Below are 26,978 nucleotides of genomic sequence, written 5' to 3' on the forward strand. Positions count from 1 at the left end.
TAATAAAAACATTCTGCATGTGAGGATCTAAGGTAGGATCCTTCACTCCCCCCTCTTAATCATATATGACCAAATTAAATGATTACTGCAAGCAAACTTTCATAATCTTTATCAAAATGTATCTTTGAAAAGCTTGGATGGTACCTATCCATACTTTTTCCTTCTACACATTCTTAAAAGAACAGGTCATTTCCGTCATTCCGCATACCAGCGTCGGTTGAGGGAGTGTGTCTTACACTGGATAATGGCCTTGATGGGCCTGTCACAGTCAAGTGTTTAATAAGACAAATCAACACTTTTATGGCAATGCACAAGATGACAAACACTTCTGAAATTACAACTACCAAAGGTGCCTTCAAATGATTCCAAAGTGGTCTTAATATTGATGTAAACCACGTGTCCCAATCAGATGAGAAAGACCATGGTCTTCATTTAGTTTAGCTATTTGTTCGTGTAAAAGTTTAGCAAGATTATGAACCACTTTCTCGAAAACGTCTGGATTATAAAGGCAACATTCGGCTGCAATTACCTTACATGTGCCCCCCTTGAGAAGCCAACAGCATGTCAAGTGCCATTCGATTTTGCAAAACAACTTTTCTAATTGCGCTTACTTCGTCCGAAATATTAGCAATAGAAATAAGAGTGGCGTTCGCTGTAACCTCAAATGCTTTGTGTAAGGCTTGCACTTCGTTTTGTAAATCAGTTACTTCTCAGAATGGAATAAAGAATAAATCTTCCTAACCATTTCTCAGTACCAGAAATCGAACGTTTAGTATGTCTCATGATTAAGTGCTGTTTCACATAATCCTCTGACACTACTCATATCGCTGATAAAGGTACAAATAACAGGTTACCTCTCAACCCTTAGGAAGTAATGGATAAGCTTTGTTACCACAAACGAAGTGTGTACCATTAGGAGTAATTAGTGTTTCATTTGTCATTATCAGAAGAGCTTTGTCACATCTGAAAAACAGGAAACGCATTTCTAGTTTGTAATTTTTACCCTGTTTCCTTCAATATCAGAAAGAATTCCCTTCAAATTTACACTTAGAGCAAATAGATGGTTTGATTCAGTACTGTTGTACACAGGTAAATACCAGGAATTACTTGGATGGGATAACTTTTTGTAGTGGCAAACACTGCTTGTTGAATAGCAGACTGCTTTCTCATGAATAATCGACAACCTTAAAAACACATCTGTACGAATTTGACATTATCAGTAGTTCAATAATCATACACGTTGACACCAACTTCGCCTTGTGATTTGGTACAATTAGAATTCCCCCCCAAAAAATCATGAAAATACACTCTTTACCACCCCTAAATGCCTATGCTATGGCCATTTCCAACTTTAACAACTCCAGCCATTTTCAGCATCTCTTCCCAGCAATAGGGCATAGTAAGATAAACAAATTGTCTGGTAAGGTTGCAACTTTGATACCAAAACCATCAACTGGTGTTCACCAAAACCATCAACTGTGTAAACCACTTAGAGTGTTCAAAGATGGAATAGAGGTGTCGATTATCAAATCAATTAGAATTTGACAAATGTTACCCATGTTACTTTGTTCAATGATGGAGATCAAATCAGATAGCTGTAATATACGTACATACAGATGTAGACTTTTGAAGAAAGATTGACATATCCAACAATTGGAAATATTAAGCATCTTAGCGTATGTATGAGCTAAAGTTACTGCCGAATTAAGATTACTGTGATTTCTAACCATGGATGGAATAATGGATCTGAATTGTGAATCAGAATAGAAATCAACACAGCAAATAACATTGTGTTAATTTGGCTCATACACTTCAGTGTCATAATTAAAAATGACCCATTTGCCTATTTTTAATCTGGATAAATTTTGTATAACAGCCAAGTGGCTTAAATTTCAAAACAAAACCCCGTACATATGCTGTACATATGTTAATTAATATCCAATACAAATACTGAGTGCATACAGTTAGAGTGAATCCATGAATCATTCCGAACAGATGTGAAACACACATCACATCTCTGACTCTGTGTCATGTCATGAAGACAACACTTGCAACTGTGTCAGTTGTGATTCTTGAAACTCAGAATGTCTCTGTTCATGGAATCAACCGGAATCCACGAAGTCTCGCCAGTCCGTCCTTCCTGCAGAATCTCGAAATACAGCGGAGTTCCAACTGCTGTCTGCTGGAGGTTGGCGCCAATGAGACTCGTAAACATGATAAGGCTTTATTTTTCAGCGAATTTCTTGAAGGCCGCCGACATGTATCTCTGCGAAAACATAAAAACAAAAGAAAGGAAAACAAGAGAGCTCCATGGCCAAAAAACAACTTTGTATAAACAAATTTGTTAGCAAATATCTTGTTTTGACTATTGCTATAAAATATCTAGCTTTGACTATTGCTAGTAAACAACTAGCTTTGACTCCCATAGACTATAGACACCCTCAGACGACTAGGCTGGTTCTGGAGAAGCTAAACATTTGCCCCCCACCCCATATCTTCAACATGAGGTGTCCCCCCCGTCCTAAAAAACGGGGATCTTCTCATGACCCTCCATCCCACAGCATTTCGCCTGTCTAAGATTTGGGGAGTATAAGCTAATTTGCATCTAGTTTTACCTAGCAACTTCACTGCTGAGTTTTACTGGTGAATTTTATTATTTTATTGCTGAAGGGGTACCTAGCAATAAGAATCGCCTTATTTTGGTTTTAGACCTGAGTATTGTTATTTTTATAAATTATTTGCCCTGGCACAATATTATGTTGTCCATAATTTTTACAGCATCCTGAACCTGATTTTGCTTTTTTGTACCGCTTCAGTCAAAGCCATACAATATGTAAAAAGAGAATCTGATATTAAATGTAAATTTACTTCTGCAAGGTCTGAAGTTTCTGGCAGCTATGCCATTGAATCCCCAAAAGCCTACAGACTTCCTGACATACCTGATCAGTAAAGTATTTACCCTGATCAGAATCAATTATGTTTCATTTCATCTGGAATGATGTCTCGAACCAGCATATTAGCCATAAAGGCAGCAAAGCCTTTCTTTGTGAAAAAACCTTTACACCATACGAGAAAATTATCAGTTATAATTGTAATATCTTGATAACCCTTGCATTTAGGTAAGGTTATAAAGTCACTCTGCAATTCACAAATTCACAAAACAGCCCTGAGGTGTTCTGCTTACAACTGATAGAATTTGGGGGTGCCAAATTGTGTTTTTGAGAAGTTACACATCCGCAAACAATTTCTTTTGCATGTTTCCTAAAACCCCTCGCCCACCAATTTGCATTAAAATGTAAACACATTTGAAAAACACGCCTAAGCGTCCGACACTGTATATCTGTGTGACCAAATAAGGAAAAGACTTCTGGATTTACAAATCGGTGTTAAAATTTCCAAATATTGTCATCCGCCAATTTGCAACTATTTTCAAATCATTCTCATTTCTCCTTTCTGGAGCATTGAATTTGAAAATCAGCTTCTCAGCTATGTCTGTGAGCTGTTTGTCACCATAGATGACACATTTGAGCAGTAAGAGTTCATGCCGTTCATGCGGCTGGCAACCGTAGCTGCCTGGTCAGCAAGGTATTCCCTTTAATCTCACTAGAATCTCCCTTCAGGTGGGCTTTTACCGCAACCTGTTCCCGGGACATCTCAGGAAACCTCTCTGCTGCCAACCTTGCTCGAGATTTATGCACAGCTCCCCAGGCATAACAAAAAATTAAATATAAATGTTAGGTTTTTTGTTACTAGCCAATTCACATGTTTTTTGTGATTTCGCCTTTCATTTTCCTTTTGTTCACAAAAGATTAACATCATTGTAAATCAAATTGGAATTTGTAAGTGACAAATTGTCTAAGAACACTTAATGTTTGTATAATATCTACACAGTCACAATCATGGCTGTTTGGAATTGCTTCAGACAGACCAAGTAGTTTAGCTGGATTTGATGGTGTGCCTTCTTCAATGTCATACGAGCAGCTTTCTCTAAAAAGATAATAAAGCATAAACAGAATATGTTTATCAAATGGTTATCTTTTGACCAAGCAAGGCCAAATACACTGCCGCCTGAATCGCTCGTAAACAAGGCCCCAGCTTTGTAAAACAAAGTCAAGTTGTTGTTGTGAATAATACCCATACATTACAGACTTATTTCAATCTTCTTGTATTAAAACAGATGTCATATAACCCTTTTGTTCGTTTACATACAATGTAAAAGACTTTCTGTGATTAATCATGCAAGTGCAGGAGCTTCGCATAAGGCTTCTTTCAATCCCTCAAAAGCTATTTTAACTTCAGGAGTCCAGTTAACTGAGTCTTGGGCCTTTGGATTACCAAATTGTTTAAGGGTTGTGATTTTTCTGCATACCCTTCAATCTAATTACATTTGTAATTACATAAACCCAGAAAAGAAGAGATCTCAGCTCTTGAATAGTTGTTAATAGATGTTTTTATTACCTCATAGCAATTAGGTGTTATTTTGTCTTTTACCCTGCAATACTAGGTTTTGTTCTGTGATCTTTATTATACAAGAAATCAAACAGCCTGACGTCTCTCTCATGTTCAGTTTTGTCTTCTGAACAAATCAAAATATCATCAATATATTGAATGATGACTGATGTTAAATCTAAATCTTTCAAATGTCTTTGAAGTCTTAAATGTCTTTAACAAAGACTGCTGGTATCATTTTGACCTTAAATTGTAAAAGCAAATAATGATGGAATTTCTTTTACAATTGGTACAGACCAAAATCCATTAGTCATATCAAACACTGTAAACCATTTGTGTTCCGGTTTAGTCAAGCTGAAACTTGTTGATGAGTCAGACACAAGAGGTCTTATCTTATCAATGTATTGGTTTGCTTAGCTACTCTATAATCAACTGTGAGTCTCCATGATCCATAACTGCCATGTTACATTTCAATTCTGAATTGTAAATCTGCATTCAAATTAATCAAAACATCCAAATCAAGTAATGGCTGAATAATGTCACATACTACACTGCAACAGTGACTACATGTGGGACTAACTGAAAAATGGGAGGAAGATCTAAACATCATGGATGAGTCCCCATTTATGTTACGAACCCCTGCCCAAAATATGCTTATTGGAAAAGGGTTAAGCAACATAAATGACACGTGACACTCACTCACACATCTCATTTCCCCTATTCTCGACAGGTGATTAAATGTTTAAATTATACTTACATTTTACTTTAACACAGAGAAATATTAAAATAGAACACAAGTTATCTCGATAGGCCAACATCATCACGCACACAGAATTCACAGCTGCGTACCGCACAGCAAAGCTGCTGCCTAGGCCATAACACCGTGTTTCTCTGAGAAATTTCAAACTTTCTCCTGTTGCTTCTGTAACATGAAGTTTCGTTTCTGATTTTAGAGAAACTTCTGTAAGAAAATCAGATGGAAAGATTGTTATCTCTGCTTCTTATCAATGAGAAAATAAAATATGTATTTAAAATATGGACCCTAACATATAAAATAGAGTAGGCACATAAGCACTCTCTCTCAAAGCTTTAAAGAGAGAAGAGAAAAGCTTATCGTTGTTTTGTTTTTACTTCAGCAATTGCTGGAAGAACAGATACAGCGCTTCACAAACCCCCTCCTTCGCTCACACAAATGTTCAGTGATTTTTAACACTTTCATTTATCCTTCATTTACAACTTGCAATTTCATTTCAAACTACTTACTATTGTACTACTATTGTACCTTCCTACATCAAACCAAACCTAAAGGTTTATCCAAACATCTCTTTTAGCTCTATCGTCAGTTAAACGTTCACTACTCAAAGTTTCACCAAGAACTTCTTCAAACTTTTTCTGTCTGCTCGTAACAGATTGACTGAAACTATGCTGAACCCATCTCTGACCAATAAAGAAAATTAAATCTCTTTCAGAGCTTCCAAACAGTTAAAACTGATCATGGATATGACATTCCCTACTTCCTTTGACCATCATAAACTTACTCCACTTACTCTAACCTTCATACACTTACTTTGAGCCCTCAACTCTATGAAAAACAGCACACTGTCTTTCACACACACCATTCGTATCTGAACATAAATTTACTGGGCATATTTTATTTAGTTAACAAAATGAGAGTTGAAACACTTTACCTTTATTTTACCCATTAAAATTTTTTAAAAATATTCTGTGGTTGTGTACGCTCCTGTGGAGCTTAATGAAATAGTCCTTTTATCAGACAGTTGATAGCAGCTGTAATCTTAACTCTAATTTGGAAGATTCAACCACAAATTTATAATCCTGTCCCTTAACTGTTATGTTTATACATGGCAAATTTCGAAAAGCAACTTCCTTAAACATTGTACAATTAAATGGCATATATCATATCATGGTATACTAACTGGCATTTACAAAGGCAGATCTTCATTGCCAAGCACAGCATAGAAATAGCAAAACCAAAATACTCATCTGAACTCACGAAGGACATGATTTACCCTTTTACAAACATCATTGTCTGTGTCAAAATCTGAAACTGGTTGTTTTAATGTCACTACCAGTGTTGCATGCATTGATGTCACTACCAGTGTCGCATGCATTAAAATCTGGTAAAACTGACGTAATTTTCTTTTGATTAACAAAGAGTTGTAACTTAAACATAAGCCATTTTAGATTTTTGTTTATTTTCAAACTGAGCCTTTAACATTTGACTATCTATCTTATAACCCCTTCAGCATTCCCTCCATAACTTCTTTTATCTCTGTTATGTTTGTCTTGATTTTACATTTTTCACTTTTCAATTTCTACATTTAGACAATTAGTGACAAAAATCCAAGGGATACGCTTCGATTCTCGGGTTATCATTTTTTGAATTTTACACATGTTTTTTTTTTTTTTTAACTCTTTATATACGTCTTTAATATGTCTTTACTTTTACCTTTGTCTTGGGAACCTAAAGACCGCCCAACGTACTTTGATGTTTTATTATATTTGATGTTATATTTAGCAACTGAATTTTTCTTTTTCCTCTTGTTTGATCTTAAAGTTCTCTTTCAGCTGTTGTATTAGCTAGCTTTTTAATTATATCATCTAGCTTGATCTCTGTCTCTGACTGCTCCATTATCAAAGTAATATAATCTGACCAGTAGACAAGCTACCAACACAGTACGTACTGAATTTTCCAAAATGTCAGAACAGAACACACTCACTTTTGCTTTTGCTTAAGTGGATGAGTCAGGAGAGAGGACACCGGACCAGCCAAGGTTAACCCTCCGTCTTCACTCGCGGCTTGGAGTCAGCAGCCAGTGGTCTGGAAACATTTACATCTGGATGTGCGAGAGAAAATCCCGACTCCTCGTTCGGATAGAGACAACAAAAATGTTTAAAAAATGTTATTCTATCCTGCCGACTACGCCATAACTGTTAGATCTGGTCTCCACACCACAGACAAAATAAAAAACGATCCAGCCCCGGACACCAGATCACGTCAGAAAACATAAGTTTACTTTGTTAAAGCATCTGTCAGATACAAGGCTGATCAATCATTGTTAGAGAGCATAAACAGAGTCGTGAGACGGAGGTTTAGATGATAAAAATAGAACAGAGTTTTATTGATGGACAGATAGTTTCAGTTGCATATGCCTCAATGTTCAAACCTCGTCTACCCCAGGAATACAGCATGCACGGTTATATCCAAAATTGCTCAGCTGCATCATCCCTTAGACCTTGGGCTTCCATAAACATTCTCTTTATCTATCTTGTTTACACACAGACAGAACAGTTCTATGAAACTTCCCAAATGTGAAACTGAACCACAAAGATACATATAAAATATAGAAATACAATGAATTAATGAATGATATAATAAAATATAGAAATATAATAATGAATGAATAAATGAATAATGAATAAAAACAATAATGAATAAATGAATTAATAAACAATAATGTAATAATAAAAATGATAATAATGAAATTGATAATGATAAAATGATATTAAATAATCAAATACAATAATTAAATGGATAAAAACTAATGATTATAAAATGATTATGATAATTATGTAAATAAATGATTAAAGATAAAAAACACAATAATAAAAACATTCTGCATGTGAGGATCTAAGGTAGGATCCTTCAGAAGTAACGAGTAAAGTAACGCATTACTTTTTAAATGTACACATTAATATTTGAGTTACTTTTTCAAAAAAGTAATGCAAGTTACTTTATTAGTTTAATTAATTCGATAAAAAATTATGTATTGAATTAAACTAAACATAGTCCCATTATGCACTCTATGCGTACACCCCTGTGTGGGAACAGTTTGAGTCAGAAACTGAGATGAAAGGCCGGAGCTCGACATTTTTGTGATAAAATATGCACATTTCTAAATGCAGAACTTTTCAGTCATAAAAACACCTGCAAGGCCTGAAAGCGATCAAGCCTCAGCCAAGAAAAAGTAACGCAAAAGTAACTAAAAAGTTACGTAAGCATTACTTTTCATGAAAAATAACTAAGTAACGTAATTAGTTACTTTTTTTGGGAGTAACTTAACATTGTAATGCATTACTTTTATAAGTAACTTTCCCCAACACTGATTTTTAATGAGGATGTTATGTTATGTAAAAGGAGTTGCAGGACAAGGTAAAATGATGGTAAACCTCTGGGACAATTACTACCCTCTGGCATAGCTAATGACATAAATGCTGATTAGTTTCTTAAAAACTACAGTATAAATATAAAACTAAAGTCTAAACTTGCCAATAACTATTTATGCCTATTCACACAACAATAAAAAATATAGATAATGTTCATTATAAACAAGATTTTAATTTCTAATTTTTATTAGTAACAGGATTAAAGCTGAAGCAACCTTTGCCAGGTTGACCCTTTCAGTGAACAGAAAGATAAAGCAGGGATTTCATATAAATATAGAAATAGGAAAGAAGTAAAAGTAAAAAAGTTACATTTATGCATTTTGCATGATGACTTAAGTAAAGTGAACACATTTTTATCAGTAGGCCTATGTGTATTCTGGGATCAAACCATTGACTTTTCTGTTGCTAACATTTTGCTTTACCAATTGTGGTACAGAAGCACAGAATTGTGAAATATGCATGGATTATTATGAAATACACTCCCTACAGTACTTAATGACATCTGTGTTTTTATGTTATTACTTATAACATTCCTTACAGTGTACATTCTTTATCAAAGCATTGAATACTAATCAGCAATGTATTTGCCTTCATCGGTCTGCGCAAAGCCGCATTAGTTTGGTCACAGTAATCGCTGTTTTTGCCTGATCTTACAGCAGGTGTCGCCATTAGACTGCAACATAAAGAGCACAGTAGACACCTGAGCACTTCTCATTTAAATCCCCTTCTAGCACAACAGCAGGCAGCAGCACAGAGGCGGTACGCGCTCGTGCGCGAGACTGACAGCACACCGTCACCACGGCTTCTGTTACCTCAAAACCACAACACGCACCTTCAGCTTTCTTCGCTTTGTAAAAAAGGCACAAAGTTTTAGCTAAAAACGATACGGGTTAAAATTATGCGCATTTATTGCAGGAAACGGCTTGTCAGTGCATCAATTCGCAGTGACTTTACGTTACCTCAAACTCCGGCAAACTGACAGTTTGACAGCGCGTGGCCAGTTTTGAAGCGCGTCTCCTCACCAACCGTCGCCCCGTTAAGGAAACCGATCTTTTGCTCCGCCGACACGCCGCCAACGCGATTAGACTGCACAGCAAATAGTGGCAAGAACTCTGAAACCACATGTGCTCGTCTCCAAACCGGAGAGACGCGGTTTTATTTGTCTCCAGAGAGAAAAAAAGAGTTGGCTTCAAGCCGCGCTGACGGAGACGTGGAAGGACGGTGGGCTCTTGAAAGGAGCGTGAAGACCGTTGGATATCCACGCGGTGCGTAATATTTACGCTTTTTTGGCACTGCTGCCTGAACAGTTGAATTAAACGGGTAAAATGTAGTCTGGGTGGATGACTCAGTACAGTCACTTTTTGAAGCTGACCGGAGGAAAGCGGTACCGGCGAATGGCTCTTTAAACGTGTTGAAGGTGGACGCGTTTAAGGAATATTCAGTGTTTAACGGCAGTGCCAAGTTGGACGGTCTCAACAAAATTGGCATTGTTAAAAAAATGCTAAATTCAGCTGTGTAACCTTTACGAACTCATTTTACACCAAACGTGCTTTGTTGTCTCTCATGGATAAGTTATCAATTGGTCTCCAAGTATTTCTTCACTGCGACCAGATACCCCATGAAATGGAATAACATAATTTTACTCAAACCCATTCGAAGCAAACAGACGCAATATTAACGTTACAACGCGAGTGATACGCGCATTAAAATACTAAAAGAAGATAAAAATGAGTCTCGATTTATTGGAAATATTAGCGTAACGCGCACGCGCCTGGAAGTGTCAGTCACCTGCTCACAAAGGTAAACGCACCTTTACAGATCTGAGCTTTAAACTACATTCAGAATGATGACCAGCGGACCCAACATCGTCTACGAATGGCTGAAAACCCTTCAGCTATGCCAGTATGTCGAAGCTTTTGTGGATAACGGATACGACGACTTGGAAGTTTGCAAACAGATCGGAGATCCAGACTTGGATGCCATAGGTGTTTTTATACCGCACCACCGGCAGCGGATTCACGATGCGGTGAAAAGGTTAAAAGATGACGATAAGGAAACTGCGACTGGGCTTTATTTTACCCTGGAGCCGATGGCCCCGGTGTCACCTGTGTACCCGAGTCGTATAGCGGAGCAGTACGAGTCCAGGCTGCGGGGCTCCAAGTCATGGACTGAGCAAAGCAGTGACAGAGCCAGGCGTAACGTGGGGTACATGGGGGCGCATAGGAATCTGACGCTGGGGAACCGCAAGGAGCTGGAGGTCTATCCCAAATTAAAGCTGAAGATTATGATCAGAGACAAAATGATCAGGGACGGAATAAATCTTGCCAGGCCACCATACTCTAATAAGGTAAGGTGTAAATCTTGCTTTAATATGTGCCTAAACCACGTGGTGTGCTGTTGTAACCCTAAATCAGGTTGTAGGGTAAGTTTAAAATAACCCAATAATATAAAGACTTAAGATGCGAGTCATTATTAACATTAATATCATCACTGTACTTGGAACGAGAACAACAGGGTAGTGCTGCTGATAGTATGGACTTTTGGGGGGTTCTTTTCCTGGAGGCTGGGAGAAGGTTTCCCTCAATAATCAAAACTAGCAGGTATAACTAGAGAGGCACAGATATAAAAAAAAAATCTACTGGTAGCCGATTATTCAGACTGATATCTGCCGATACTGATAGTTTTGTTATAATAACTTAATTCTGAAGAAAAAAATTTCTGAATGTAATTCATTTATATAAATATAATTAATATTGAACATTAAACTAGTGATGTTTCAATACATTTTCTATACACAAAGCTCAAATTCATTTCCTGTTCTCTTTTGATTGGATAAATATTGGCCATGACCACTGGCTGTTTTTAAATTATCTGCTGATAGCCAATAGTGTGAAAGATTGCTTTTACTGTCTGATATCGGTTATTAGACGATATATCGGTGCATCTTGGAACAACCCTTTAAAATCCCTACAATGACTAATGAAAACATGTAACCCCCCCAATGGTCAAACGAAATCTATGTCCTTTGGTAAAGTAAGGCCTTATGTATGTATGGTGGGTGGTTGATGGGAACTATGTTCTAATCTGGTTTTCAAAATCAATAGCTACTGACCGATTTTAGACACACAGGGCACACCCTGTGTTTTCTAATGGCTTTCTGGGATCACTGAGTCTATCATTGATTGGTTAGCACAGGAAATGCTTTCAAACCACATCATATCCACAATTCAACATCGGATTCTAGTCAGATAATTTATACCTGACCGTTTTTCTGAATGGGTGGGTGTGCTTAAAGTTTCAAATAACTAGTGTTCGAGCGTTTCTGTGTACGAGTGAGAGGAAGAGGGTTTGTGTGGGTGTGTGAATGTTGTGACCCTGAATCAGATTCCTATTAATTTATTACAGTTACGAGAGATTTGCTCAAGTAATGGGATTTCTCTAGATTTACAACAAGGCAATGCTCTGAACTGATTGGCTTTAAAGGATAGGTATTGAATGTGTAGTGAGAACCACTGGGTTTTCCCTTTGAAAAACTCTTCAAAGTATTTAAATACTCTTGTTCTCAGCAGTTGGAATGTAAAATAACTAAATGATTTTTTAGATGGACAACTTCAAAAGTTTTAAGCATTTCAAAGTGAACCTGGACCAACCTATTTCATCATGCAAATTAATATATGTTTTAACTTATAATACCATTGTCTTTTTATTGGGTCCAATAACCTTAAAGGAAAACACCACAATTTTTAATTAATTTACTATGTTCATACCTCAACATAGGCGAATTAATACATACCTGTCTTTTTTCGATGTGTGCACTTAATCTTTGTACAGCACGTGGTGAATGTGTTAGCATTTAGCCTAGCCCCATTCATTCCTTAGGATCCAAACAAGGATGAATTTTAGAAGCCACCGAACACTTCGGGGCTGTTTACACTTGGTATTAAGATGTGTTTTCATCGATCGGATCACAAGTGGACGAGAGAGACACATTACGTTTACACCTGGTATTTAAATCCGTCTCATTTGTCCACTTTCGACCACTTCTGTTCTGAATACTGTGAGGGGGCGGTCCGTGAGAAGGTGGGCGAGTATCTCTGCTGTCATTCAAACGCGAGCGGGAGTAATTTTGAGTTTATATGGACGCAAACTAATATTATGTCGGAGTCCGCTGCTTGTTTAGCAAGTATACATGCTGCACAGAGTTTTGTACGTTTATATGTTGGAGCTTTCTCTGAATTTTCAGCGCAATTGATAAAATATGATCGCGCAACTTTCACGCTTTCAAAACGAAACTACGAAGAACACCCGCAGTAGTTTTATCAATGAAAGGCTATAAATAGCGCTGTTCACCGTATGTTCACGCCAGAAGTAAAAAAAAGACGTAAAACTTGTGTTTAATACCTCAGATTAGATAAATGGGCGGAGAGAAGGCGGTCGCGTGTGGCTGTTCGAACACATTCAACCACATGCGTTCCGCAACTCCAAAGCAATCCGATTGAAAGTGGTTTCGACTACCTCTGAATGTGGTTGAAAGTGGTCGAAAGTGGACGCGTTCAAAACGTTTTGAACACCGTTTACACCTGGCATTAACATCGTCCACTTGTGATCCGATCGACGAAAACGCATGTTAATGCCAAGTGTAAACAGCCTCTTCCATGTTTTTCCTATTTAAAGACTGTTACATGAGTAGAGTGCAGCACTTCAACGTCAGGTGCAGTAATATTGACGGAGGTTTGAGCAAGAGGGGGAGTAGTCACAAGTGATGATATTACTGCACGTTGAGGTCGAAGTGCTGCAAACTAAGTGCTCTTCCGCCATACAAAATAGTTGGAATTTTTTATCCGCTTAAAAAATCGGCACGTTTTATTTTGTACCACAATACTTACTCGTGTAACTACTCATGTTACAGTCTTTTAAATAGGAAAAACATGGAAGTGTTTGGTGGCTTTTAAATTCATGTGTTTGGATCCAAAAAAAATCAACGGGGCTAGGCTACATGCACGCATTGAAAAAATAGGTATGTACTAATTCGTCTAAGTTGCGGTAAGATCATATTAAAATATTAAAAAACGGTGGTGTTTTCCTTTAAATTATAATTCAATATAGTAGCCATTTATTAATAAAGATATTTTTTGACATATTTGCCAAATGGTTATTATGAGGTCACATTAACTGTAAACATGGGCTCGTTACTCAATTCTTATTCACCTTTTGATCTGAATATGTTAGGCCAACATGCGAAAATGGTGCAATTGAATAATGTATAATTTTGTGATCTGTTCATAATATGACACAACCAAATCTCTACAAAAACCACTTATTCATCCACATTCTTATAAAGTCATGCACTGTAAATTGTCTAGAATAATTAATGGCTTCATCAGCATGTGTTCACAAGTCAATTCGAGCGAATAGTTTTGACCTCAGATCACTTTTCCAAGACACACCACATAATCAAATGCTAGGGTAGTTGGCTATAGTTAAGTAAGACTTTAATAAGCCACCAAGGATTCGGCTTGGATTTTATTGGCTTCTGCTATAGCTTCTGCACAATTATTTAGATCCTAACAAGTCAATGCAAGCACATAAAATGCTCATTTGATTCAGTCTGTTCAGAAAATTCCTTGTATTTCTGTCTGTGTTTACTCTGAAAAGATAAACTCGCAGCATATGGTCCCCTAGACACTAATTGAACATATGCTAAGACAGAATGAATAGCACACTTGTGTGGAGTGTTATATCCATTGGTGATGGAGATGACAATATATCACAGCGTTAAATTAGGGAAGCAATTGTGATGTTTTAAGTTCCCATGTAATTCTGAGTGTGTGTTTGTGTAAGCTGCTACACTGTGTGTTTGTTTATTGACCATGAGTTGTTTCAGTATATTTACTTGCATAGCATTAATGCATTTTAAAAGCACTGCCAAGGTTGGTAAAAATCTAAAGCCTGGTTAAGGTATTATTTTAATTATAATATTTGGTTATGAAAATAGTTACCTTATGAAACTTAATTGTGGTTTTACTTTCATAGCTACTGTAGATTTTCTGTGAAATGTGCAGTGTATTGAGAAATTTATTGTCAGTGTTTTGCATCCAAAATGAAGACTGTTTTGTGGTTGTGTGCGTCCCTGAGGAGAAGATTAAGTTGCCACACAAGCACTGATTTATTTTATGTAGACCTAAACGTAATCTTTTGCTGCTACTTTAAATGGCTTCTGATAAAAATCTTAGCTTTGCTCACCTCTCACTTTATCCACAAATAGATTACAGTCGTTTTATGGCTTATGGTTTTTATTATGTTTATAGCTGACCCATGGAAATCCTGTGCTTGCAGCTCTTAATAAGTCCTTTGACATGCAGTGGAATGCCGTCTTCTTGCACACCAAGCCATAATCCTTTTCATGATGCCACGAATACCCTTAGGGGAGCAGTAAATAGCTATAATGCCTAACTTCGCTACAGAAGAGCTTTATTTAATAATGGATTATCATTTTTACTGGACATGATACATTCTCACACACGCGTGCACACACACACACATACTATTTCACATCAACTATTCACAACTATTTGACTGTAAAGCTTATGCTCTGTCTACCATTAGTCTCATGCTGAGTGAACATATGGTCTGTTTCTGAGCAGTCTGAATAGAGATAATGTAAGGGTTCTTAATTTTTTTTTGGCAAAAATGCTAGAGTCGTATAAACCACCATCACATTGAATCTCGGTGTCCCATTTTTTTCCTATAGACATCTTAAAAACAGCACTGTAAAGCCTGTCATTAAAAGAGACCCTCCCAGTGTCTGTTTGTAGCCTACATTTTTTTCCCCACAGAGATTAAATACCGGGGTCTGACAGATCCCATGTGTATCCCCTTTGGAGCCAGCGCAACTGTACAATGAATATTATCCTACCCCAAGGGAGCTTCACTAAAGCTGGGGGTGCTTACGGACAAATATTTGCATTGGGGCCTGAGCACTTACAGTATAGTTATGTCACTGACTAGCATAAGCAGGATTGCATTTTGTATCAGACTGATTCTGCATGAGTATTTGACCGCTTTCACTGTGTATGAAAGTTTGTATGCAAACCTCGGTCTGTGAGCTCTGTTACCACCAGTCTCATAACCTAATGCTTTAATTATGTTCATCTGGGAACAGTTAAGTCAAATTATCCTCCTGTTGTACCCATAATGTTGTGTGTTTTTGTGTGTGTGTGTGTGTGTGTGTGTGTGTCCATTTAACCAATATTAAGCATGGCTAAGCGTCATAACTGGGCAATAAACAATCCTGTGTCAGAATTACATCTGTCAATACACAAAAATAACCCACCATATATCACATAGGGCATAGCTACATGTTTAAAACAGGTGTAGTATAAATGTAGAACTGCACCACATAGCATAAGTAGCATATTTCATATATTAACAGCGAATCTCCAGGTATCATACTATATTGAAATGGCCCAGCTTATGAATGTATACACATTGGTATAGCTTCAATATTTATCTATAACATATTAAACTTTGGGTGTTCTGCTAGCTTCATGTGCCTTTTCTAGCTGCAGATGTGAATCTGAATCCATGTGAGCTTGTCTTTGATTTTTGACAAGTGCAGTGATGATGACTGCTGATTTTCAGACTGATTCTGTGCCGTCCACAGAAAACGAGGGAGGACAGATGAAATAGGATGGGGCTGATGGTTGCCATGGCAACATTTAGATGTAGTGTAGATTTTGTGCTGGGATTGTGAAGTGGTGATTTTACAATCCAACACTTTTATGCTTATTAAAACTATGATATTATAATTTCATAGGTTTTTTGTATTAGAATGACTTTCTTTCAGTTTGGTATATTTGTTGGTTTTGTGTATTTTATAAAAATACCCAGAGCCTGTGTTCTTCTGTGTTTGCTTGTGTGTATCTCTGCATGTCTGTGTTTGGGTGCTCACTTTAATTCTGGCGGATTGCCAAAAGACATACTGTAGGAGTCTGGCGACTGTACAAAGTGGTGAACGTGCACACACACTGTCCCATAGGAATATTTTTCTTTTTCCACACGTTATGGAGTACACTAAGAAAATATGGCATTGTTTTCTCTGTCCAAAATTTGGGTCAGATTGTATCAGTAATCACACTCTACCTAAACAGTTTTGTTCTCTTGATGTGCTGGTTACTGGAAGAAACTGGAAGAAAACATCAATAATTTTATTATGGTGGCTTGAACATAGTCTCTGAACCAGACTTTTGACTAAACCTGTGTCTAAAAAGGTGCATAAAACTAGCCAATCAAATCAGCAATTGACATTTTTGTATGCACTATGCATCAGACAGTCCGTAAACAAACTGAAGAGTCTGAGACTTTTCTGAACTTTGTGTTAATACCCTCATCCATGATCTGCTTAGCTCACTGATGAATTCATGAAATGTGATTGGTCAAAAATTTACATCTAAAGGCCAATACACAGAGGCACCAATTAAATGTTTAATGTAAATGTCAGGCAGTAAATTATGAGTCTTTTGGTATGATAATCACAACAGAGTCCTGCTGCTGAAAAGAAAAAAGGCTTCAGACTTCTGAACAGATTTATAGTCCCTAACCTTTCCTATCATACTCTTTAAACTTGCTGTAACAGTTGGTCGCTTCAAAGTTTTAATTTATTAATCACATTATATACTTCTGCTTGATTATTTAATATCAAATTAAGCTTTTCTTCTCTGGTCCCATATTTCTCAGATGCCTGGCCATCAGCTCTGCCTCCATTAGACATGACCTTGTTTATCATCACAGAGAAAGAGGAAAGACATTTCAATATGCATGAGGCAGAAAATAAACAATATCTGGAATTGTAATTAAGGAGTGGTAATAAGAGCTATTTAACTAAATAGGTGAAAATATATTATGAAATTTTAGTTAGAAAGCCCATACACTCCACTCTTAATATTAAAGAAAATAAATTATCAATTAGACTTAAAGCTGTTTTGTGCAATTTGTTAACCATGCAGATGGGTCGATTTGATGAACACGTAGCACTGCAAAACCTTTTAAAAGATTTGCTGAATCATATGTAACATAAGAAACACACCAAAGGACAAACCCGAGTAAAATATTGTTTGACATTTATGGTGTCACAGTCTTCAGCATTTACAGTGATTGATTCTCTTAGAACAATGTACATGTAACTTAAAGAGCCAGATGTCATGGTTGAATTGAAGCCACAGTAAAAACGAATCCATTTGCCATTTCGAGTAATGGCCTTTGGCTGCTGTTAGATGCTTTGACATGATGATAGTGGAATGAAAAGGTTGGAGGTTGTAACATTAACAATGCATTCAATCAGATACAGGTAGAATAGCGCTGTTTCTTCATGTCAAAAACATGATTTGAATCTGTGATAGCAATGTTTCATTGTTATTAAGTTTTGTAATACTAAAAAAGCTAGTTAGTTTGGTGTTGAAGTGAGAAACCTGAGTGCATTATGCATAAGGGACATTGTGGCACCAAGAGAGGCATGTACAGTAGAGACAGTGTCAGTGTCACAACATGATGTTGAGGTTGCATCAGGCCAGGTGATGATCAACTCCTTTCACAGGATGACTGCCCAGAAGAAGAGGCGAGCTGTTTATTACATTGTTATTAAGATGACAGAATGTGATATATATCACATGTAATGTTGAATTTAGCATGTTTGTTTAAGAATTTTTTAGGGGGGAAAATGATCAAAGTTCACGTGAAGTTTCTTCTGCATTATTCTCAGTTGGCCTTAAATCAAAAGCTTGCTTGATGTCTGTTTTTGTGTGCTGGTTGAGTCATCCATAAGAATGGTGCGAGCTTGGCACTGGAGATTTCGCCTCTGTTTCCAAAGCCTATCTTTGCTTTCCAATTCATTTTGCTTATGAAAGAAACAATAATTTTAGCTAAGGATAAATGAAACATGTCAACGGCTTATGGTAAGTTACATGGGAATTTAGTTTATTTGTGCTAGAGACAACATGTCTTACGTGTGTGTGAACCTACAGGTATATAACCCTTTCAGATACCAATCACACAAAAAGAACAAATCTGATATGGTATAAGAGGTTGGAGAAAAAACATAGGATAAATTGTAACACTCCATATGGCAGTATTGTAGGAATGGGCATCCCACATTCCAGTTAAAAGAGCTTTTTGTGTTTTTTGAGATTTTAATTTGTCTTCATTACTGTAGATTGAGGCAGTACTCATTACTTAATATCTATTTACTGTATAAAAAAAAACCCTGCCCAGGGCAATTACCAATATGGCCTATCAGTGGACTTACTTGGGGACTTTGCCGAAATGGACTAATAGATGCTGTTAGGCTGTCTTGTTAGCATATATTTGCTGTGGTTTTGTCTTGCTGTGATTCTGTCAGGGAGGGTAATTGAGTTGAGCACAGAGGGGGTCAGAGGTTTGGGCTGCATTTGGTGTGTAATTGGATAAGCATAGTTCGCCAACACACAATATGCGCACAGCCCTTAGACCTAGTTTGTTTTATTTATTTTCTAATCACAACTGACACTCTGAGCAATGGCACATCTGTTCACATCTTCTTACTTTTCTATCTCTCATCATGTACTTCCTGTCTGTTCCGCTGACACACATTCAGAGCTGATGTGCTACCACAGATGTCTTTACGTGGTCAATGTCCATCATGTGTTATTGCCGTTTTCATTGCCTCATTTCGCTGTAATGAATGTCTGCTTCTTTTCAGCAATGAAGGCAGAATACCACCCTCTCAAAAATGTGTTTATATAATGCTTATGATTTTTCAGTCATGAACAGTTAAACATTGGTTTCATGTTTAATGGTCTACTGTACATTGTAACCACAGTTTTTGCTTGCAAATTATCTACTCAACTCAATGAAGGCTGGTTGTCCTCAAGGGGTTGTTGTATGTGCAACCTGACAAATACACAACCAAGGTCCGTTAGGCTATTTTACCTAATTTAATAAAGAATGTGAAGTCCTTAGAAAAATGAGGATTGTCTTCTTGCAGGACTTCTAATGTGGTTTAGGTGTGATAGATGTGTTTGACAATACTTTATTATTAAAGGCAGGGTGCATGATCTCTGAAAACCAATGTTTACATTTGAAATCACCTAAACAAACACACCCCTACCACAATAGAACCTGGACCTTCTTTTGATAGACAACCCAGGCAACAGTGTCGGTTAGTAGGCACGCCCCTTATGGCTGATTGGATACAAGTGTGTTTTGGTAGTCGGCCTGACTCCTTTTTCCAAAGTGTTTTTCAAAAATCATGCACCCCGCCTTTAATGCTTTAAAGATGATATTCTGCTCAACAACAATTTCAGTTGTTCACATTCGTTAAGTTGGTTAAGCCTAAATGCCTTGATACTTTTTCAAATCACACTAGGTGGTTTGATTGATTATTCAACTTTTGCAATTAGTTAAAATATAGCTAGTGGTACCTAATGTATCTAATAAATAAAATTGGGAAATCACTTCAGCTTATGAACTTTGAGCCAACAGAAGGAGCCGATCTCCTTCAGGGTTTCTAATTTTGTCCAACTTATAACTACAAACAAACTCTTACCATTGTTTTTATCATTTTGTTACCCTAAATAAAATACAAATATACAATAAACAAAAACAAATAAACCAGCTGCTTTGCAGAAAAGGTATGCATGTCTTTGTACAAAAAGTGTATTTTTTTAATGTAAACAAATCTGTGTTAAACAAGGCAGCAGCATTAACAGCTTTATTTCCATTTTGACAACAGGGTTCTCTTCTGTTCTGGAAAGAACTTTTGTATTATCAAATAAGCACTAAATAAAAATAGCGTTGAATACAGAAACCATGTCACAAAAGTGACTTTCTGCTATTTCTGCACATTATATGTTAAGTATAATGAGAATTACATTCTCCACAGTATTTGTAGGCTAGTGTACATATTTAGGTGTAAGGTTTGGATGAGATGGCAATGTCCATATGATTGAAGCTATTCTGGGTCCATGCAAACACACAAATTCCCCGCTGTCTGCTGAAGATGCAACTATTAACCTCAATCGATAAATCACTTAAGTGACATGCAATATGAAACTGCAGTATGTTCTAATGCAGTGCTTCCCAATCCTGGTCCTCAAGGACCCCCTCCCAAAAAGTTTTAGATGCTTCCTTATTTAAAAACACCTGATTCAACTTATCAGCCTCCTTCCAATATGGTAAACATATCTCCCTAACAAGCAGATGAGTTAAATCAGGTGTGTTTAATAAGGAGACATCTTAAACCTTTTGGGAGGGGGTCCTCGAGTACCAGGATTGGGAAGCACTGCTTTATGCGTTACTGACCTGCATGTATATCATGTGTTTTTTTTTTATAAATGTTATTGCTGGTGTAAGTTATTGATTGTGTAATGTAAGTCTATTTTACAGAGCAGTACAATCTATGTCATGTATGCATGTATGTAAACAGTTAGGGATTTTGAACAATGTATGCATTTTGGTAATATGATTGTTTCATAAGAAACCGTAATGAAAATATTTATATTAACTATGGTAATAAATATCACATTCATATGTCTGTAACCCAACAATACTTCCTGTAGTTCAGTCTCATCTCTTGTCAGATATTTGATATATACTTAGAAGTTACATTCAAAATGGTATACAGTAACTGGGCCAATTGTTAATAGATTTATTGTATGTAGCTGGTCCTGAAGTTTTTAATGCAGTTTAATGTAGTGACTGCCCGTGGCACTGCCTTGAATAAATTTTACAACACTTACACATGACAAACAATACTCCACAGTGACATGTGTCATCCTTATTCTATTGTAAACACATTCTGAAAGACACAGGCAATGAAGTCTTGTAAAATGCTTTACACTTGGCAAGCTTCTCTTCAGGTTGCTCTCTGGGGAGATGGTTGTAAGATCCTAAAGATTGTCTGTCAGCTGTATCTGTTTAAACTTTGATATCAGTGTAGTCAGGCTTTAACAGTTGCAAATATTATTGTAGTGAAATGTAAAGGCACTTACAAAAACGAATAACCACCCTACTGAAAAAGATTTTACTAAGACCAGCATAAGCTGGTAGCTGGTTTAAGGTGGCACTAGCTGGTTTACGCTGGTGCTCCCAGCCTGACAAAGCTGGTCATGCTGGTGGGTTAGCTGGTCTTCCAGCCTGACCAGCTAGACCAGCTTAAAAAGTGACCAAAACACAGCTAGACCAGCTTGATAAACCAGCAAAACAGCTTTCTACACCAGCTAAAACCAAGCTGGGGGACCAGCTAAAACCAGCTCACCAGCTTATGCTGCATGGTCTTAGCTGGATTTTTCGGTAGGGCAGCTGTGATTGAACTGTGTTGATGATATTTCTAATCAAACTAGATCTATACTTGTAAAAATACCTAGTTCATGTTTACTGATATCCATTTTACGTGATACATAAAATTTAAAGTAATACTGTATACATAAAACTTGTGTTGTAGCCAATATGTAATGATCTTCCTTCTGTAATATTTTACTGTAGATTCACAGCTATTCCACTTATTGCCATTCTTGAATGCTAAGAGCTCGAAACCATAAATGTCAAACAGGAGAAAAAAGCAAGAGGACATGGAACAGAAAGAGCAGATTTGGACACATCTGATCCATTTTCCATTGCTCTGTTCATCACTTTACCCATTATATGATGAGGCATATGTGACCTGATGACCCCACAGTCTGATACCCAGACAAAATTAAGGGCTTTCCGGATGGGGTTGCCATTTCAGGCAGCTCATCTCTTTTTAAGGATTAGGGCTGTTCATGTGCTGTGTCTAGTCAGGGACTGCTGTGGCCTTACTGACGTATATCGTATAGAACTCTGACATTTGGAAAATTAACTGCCTAATATGCCACACAGGCACAGATGTGTGTTTGTTTCATTTAAATATAGTTTAACATGTGAAGTAATAAATTTAACAAAATAAAAAAAATCTTGGATTTTTCATATTCTAAGGAATTTTCATGAAGGTGTATGTTTAGTTAGTTTGGTCCTGTTTGATTAATGATGAACAATAAGTTGTAAGAACATACTGTACAAAAATATTATTTTAATTTTATAGTATAGCTCATGTAGGCTAATATAATGTGTATGAGCAATAGGGCATAGCGATTAATCGCAACAAACGTTTATCGAATAAACGTTTTTGTTTACATCATATATGTGTACTACGTATAACAATTATTTAAAAATAAAAGCACATACATACATGCATGTATTATTTTAAGAAAAAAATATATTAGTATTCATATTTATATATAATATATATTATATATCAATATAAAATGTATATACACCTGTAAATATTTCTTAAACATTTGCGTGCATGTGTGTGTACTTGTATATACAGATTAATTATTCAGTTCACACACATATATATATATATATATATACAGGGGTTAAATTGGGATTTGTTATGTGGGGGGGCTCTGCGGGGAGGGGTACTTCGAGGGGTAACATGTTTAATACTGATGATAGCAAAGCCACTGGTGTGTTTCAGTGACATTCTGGACCTCTGATAGGATTTGATAAGTTTCAGCTTTAAAGCTGTGTCAGAGGTTGACCACAAATATTTTTAAAAGAGCATCTGAATTTTAAATGATGCAAATCTATGAGTTTGACACCCTATATCCATTTGTTCCACATGTCATTATGCACAATTGATCAAACTTTAAAGGAAGTTAAAAGAATTAACCTTGAATAATTCTAGGCATAAGATACCCAAAAAGACTCTTACATGTCTTATAAATTAGCCATAGAGATTCCCTAGGCTGGTCAGCAGCTAAAACAATCATATAGTTAGGTTTGATTTGTGTAATCAAAATACATTATTTTATTAAACTATGCTTATACAATGAGTTATATCCAGTGTTATCCAGTTAACATACTGTAATTAAATGTGAGTGACAAATACTTTAATCCTTTACACGTTTGTAGTCTTCTATTAAGTTTTCTCGACGTGGGCACCATTCTTACCTCTCTCTCTCTCTCTCTCTCTCTCTCTCTCTCTCTCTCTCTCTCTCTCTCTCTCTCTCGCTCTCTCTCTCTCTCTCTGTCTCTCTCTCTTGTCAAATGATCCTGCATAAGAGCGTGTTCTTGAAGTTCTGAGTTTTTTCGCTTGAGTTGTATAACTTGCGCGAAGACGCGTTTAAAGGGGAAAGTGCGTGTTTTCGCAACAATTGCGCCGCCCAATTCACGTCATTTGCATCGCCCTGTGCGAGGACGCGCCTGGTTGCGTCTTTGCATTGACTTTGTATGTAATCTACTCGCGCAAATCGTTAAACTTGCGTTGGTGAGTATGCCCTATAATGAATGGAAACGCATTATTCCCTTTCACGTCAGTGCACACATACCAGCGCAGCGAGTGCACGCGCACCAGCGCAGCTGGTACACTGGCAAGAGCAGAGCGAGACCTTCTGCCTATGTGCCGGGGCTTAGCCCCGGATGGCCCCGGCCCAATTTAAACCCTGTATATATATAATATTCATCGTTATGCAGCCCTAATGAGCAACCTGATATCACAGGAAAATGTACCTATTTTACATGGTGGAGATTTCATATTAATTTGTACAATGTCAATCCATACAAAGCTTATGATTATCCAGAAAAAATCATAAATGAAACCCCACTCTGTCAGCTGGCCAAAGTCAGAATAAAACGTACATATAAGATCATAGAAATGTATTTGAATTAGCTGCCTTGTAAAACGGGTATACATTGCAATTTGCCATGAGATTGTGTTGTTATGATAATTGTTGAGATAATTAACCCTTTAGTGTTCCAAAGTCTTTATTTCTACTTGCTTCTGCATTGTTTTCATTAAAGTTGCTTTGGCTTTTTTACCTGTTTATAATCCAATAACATATGACTCAGCATTTTAGGTTACCCATTGCAAGGTCAACATGTAATCTCAGTGGTCAAAGGTGATGGCTAGTGGGCCATGGCTGGTTTTTGTTAGTGATGCATGTGCATTTCCTGTCTGTTGTTGTTCTCACTTAGACTGTGCATATTCAGAATCTCCTGATCAGCACTCTGAGAGGTAAAAAGCCATTAATCTCTTAGCTTAATGACCCTTTGCTGCTGAACAGCTGTAATGTCACCCTTTATGTCAACCCGAGTTTGACGAATCGCAATTTAAAAACACAGTAAGATATACAATGCTTTGAGCCTTTTAGAAATATAATAAAAGTCTGTGTAAATGAGTAATTTTTTTGTTCTTTGTGTTTTTTGGACTGACCTGTTATGTAAATATACAGTATTTAAACACAAAGACACACTAAAGGATCTTTTTCCTGTAGGCAGAACAGCTTAGTCCTTGTGGAGCCAAAGGACATGTTTCAACTCCATTAATCACAGGGACCACACACACAACAAGAGATAAAAAATATTCCTAATAAGGCTTCTTCCCTTTTCTCTTTCTCTCTATATGTTTCTCTCTCTATATTTCTCTCTCTTCCTCTCTCTGACCTTGTTTTGTTTGAAGTGCAAGGTTGGTGGTTTGTGGATGGTTGAACTGTATTTAATCAAAACAAGATAAGCATAATAATCATCTTACCAATCATCCATCACATGTCTGTCATGTTTACACAACAAGATAAAACATGGTGATAACGGATCCATTTTTATTAAGTCATTTATTCAGTTCTGTTTTATTTCTCAAAGGAATTCGGGGCAGTATCATCAGCACATCACTGTTTGGCTGCCGACCTGGAACTGATAGCTTATGACCTCATGAGAATAGGGATGTGTGTCTGATAAGACTGAATGACTTCTCCCAAATGGGTAGTGATGTCATAAAGAGACACACTCTAAGGTCATCTAAGTTAAGTGATTCACATACAGACAGGATTTTGACTGTGAACTGTTATTGTAAGCACTCTGCCGAATGGCTCATAGTTCATGGAACACTTGCAGTTAAGTGGAAATCATTGGTTTGTAACATGAAGAGGTATAGATGCAAGCAATTGTCAAAGTTTGGCTGGTTAACATGACCATATTAATTATTTGCTATCTTTTGCCCTACAGCTCAGGATTTGGTAGTGAAGAGAATTGGGGAAGAGAACTTAGTCACTTTACATGTATGGCTTAGGTAATGGGCTTTAAAAACCCTGATTGTGGAACTAAGTGCCTGTGAGCAAAAATGGCAGTTTTAAAGTTGTGTACAGCTGAGCTGCTGCCAGTGAGATGAATGGAAATGCTAACATAAAGCTTTCTCCAGGTATTATAGACCTCATGGGAAAGCCTGGGTTAGTTTCAAGTTCCATAAACTGGATAGCATATACCAAAGCGAAATACAAATTTTAGCTATCATTTTCTTGCACAAACATATACAGTATACTAATATTAAGTTCTTCTCTAGCCAGTTTAGATGGCCACTGATGATCAAAATGAGATTTTGTATTACTTGGAGTCTGATCATTGCTTGAAATAATGTAAATGACTCATAAAAAACAGTGCATTTGCTAAACACTTTGGATTTGAATATGGTCCCATTAAATATGGGACTCCCGTATGTTTTCTTGAAGAGCTCAGATGCAAAAGCCGCTAAATACCACCTTCGTCAAAAACAAGATAATTATATTGACTGAATGCTCTCTGCATGTATTATACGTTCATCAAATATGTTCGCTTCAAATCGGCTTAATCCCAGTCTCAGGCCATTCAAAAATACCGGTATGTTTGCAGAATCCGTTAAATGCCAATGTAATTTATGCATTTTTCAGCAAAGTCCTCTAAGTGCATGGAAGACGAATTGGATGAATGATGGCACGTACAATTTTTTTTACCAATGAGACCCGAGCTTTGGTTTGGCTTGCATTTTAGATTTCTTCCAGCTATTTAGGGTTAGGAAGAACTAATAAATATAATAACCAAATATTTTTCTTGAAACATGAAGCAGTGTTATTGTCTACGCTTGTGTACAACAGGTTCCAGTTACACATAATTAAGTATTATGGTGCAAACAACAAAAAATGTCATGTCCGCATATGTGGATACACCAGCCCTTAGGAGGTTAAATTTAGTAGGATATTGACACTTTTTAGCCTTTTACATTTTTTGAGAAAAGACAGTGAAGAGTGAGTGGAGAAAGATAGGGTGGGACTGGGAAACCACTGTGGATCACATTCAAAATTGTGTCCCTTGTAAATAATTGGTCCTGGTTTTTACCAAAATACATGCACTTAAAGGGTTTTGCAGCAAAAGAGTTCAAATTGTTAAATACCAATGAAATTACTTAAAATGACATTTGTGAGCATAAGGCATTTTAATTACTGACCAATCATCTTCTCATTGCGATTAATATGAAATTA

At 36.8% G+C, this 26,978-nt stretch overlaps 1 protein-coding gene across 3 annotated transcripts in view; it reads left to right on the forward strand.

Annotated features, from left to right (window-relative positions):
- The first annotated feature begins 9,420 nt into the window (after positions 1–9,420).
- sash1a (SAM and SH3 domain containing 1a) overlaps positions 9,421–26,978 on the forward strand; it is a 292,094-nt gene continuing 274,536 nt past the window's right edge. For 2 of the 3 annotated variants that reach the window (XM_065255958.2, XM_065255959.2), the window contains exon 1: positions 9,426–10,984. In XM_065255958.2, coding sequence (XP_065112030.2) covers positions 10,481–10,984 — 504 coding nt within the window. In that variant the 5' untranslated portion in view covers positions 9,426–10,480. Of the gene's footprint in view, positions 10,985–26,978 lie in introns of all 3 variants that reach the window. The other variant, XM_073811407.1, reaches the window with a different exon arrangement.

Source organism: Paramisgurnus dabryanus, chromosome 12, assembly GCF_030506205.2.
Source record: "Paramisgurnus dabryanus chromosome 12, PD_genome_1.1, whole genome shotgun sequence".
NCBI classification, from domain to species: domain Eukaryota; kingdom Metazoa; phylum Chordata; class Actinopteri; order Cypriniformes; family Cobitidae; genus Paramisgurnus; species Paramisgurnus dabryanus.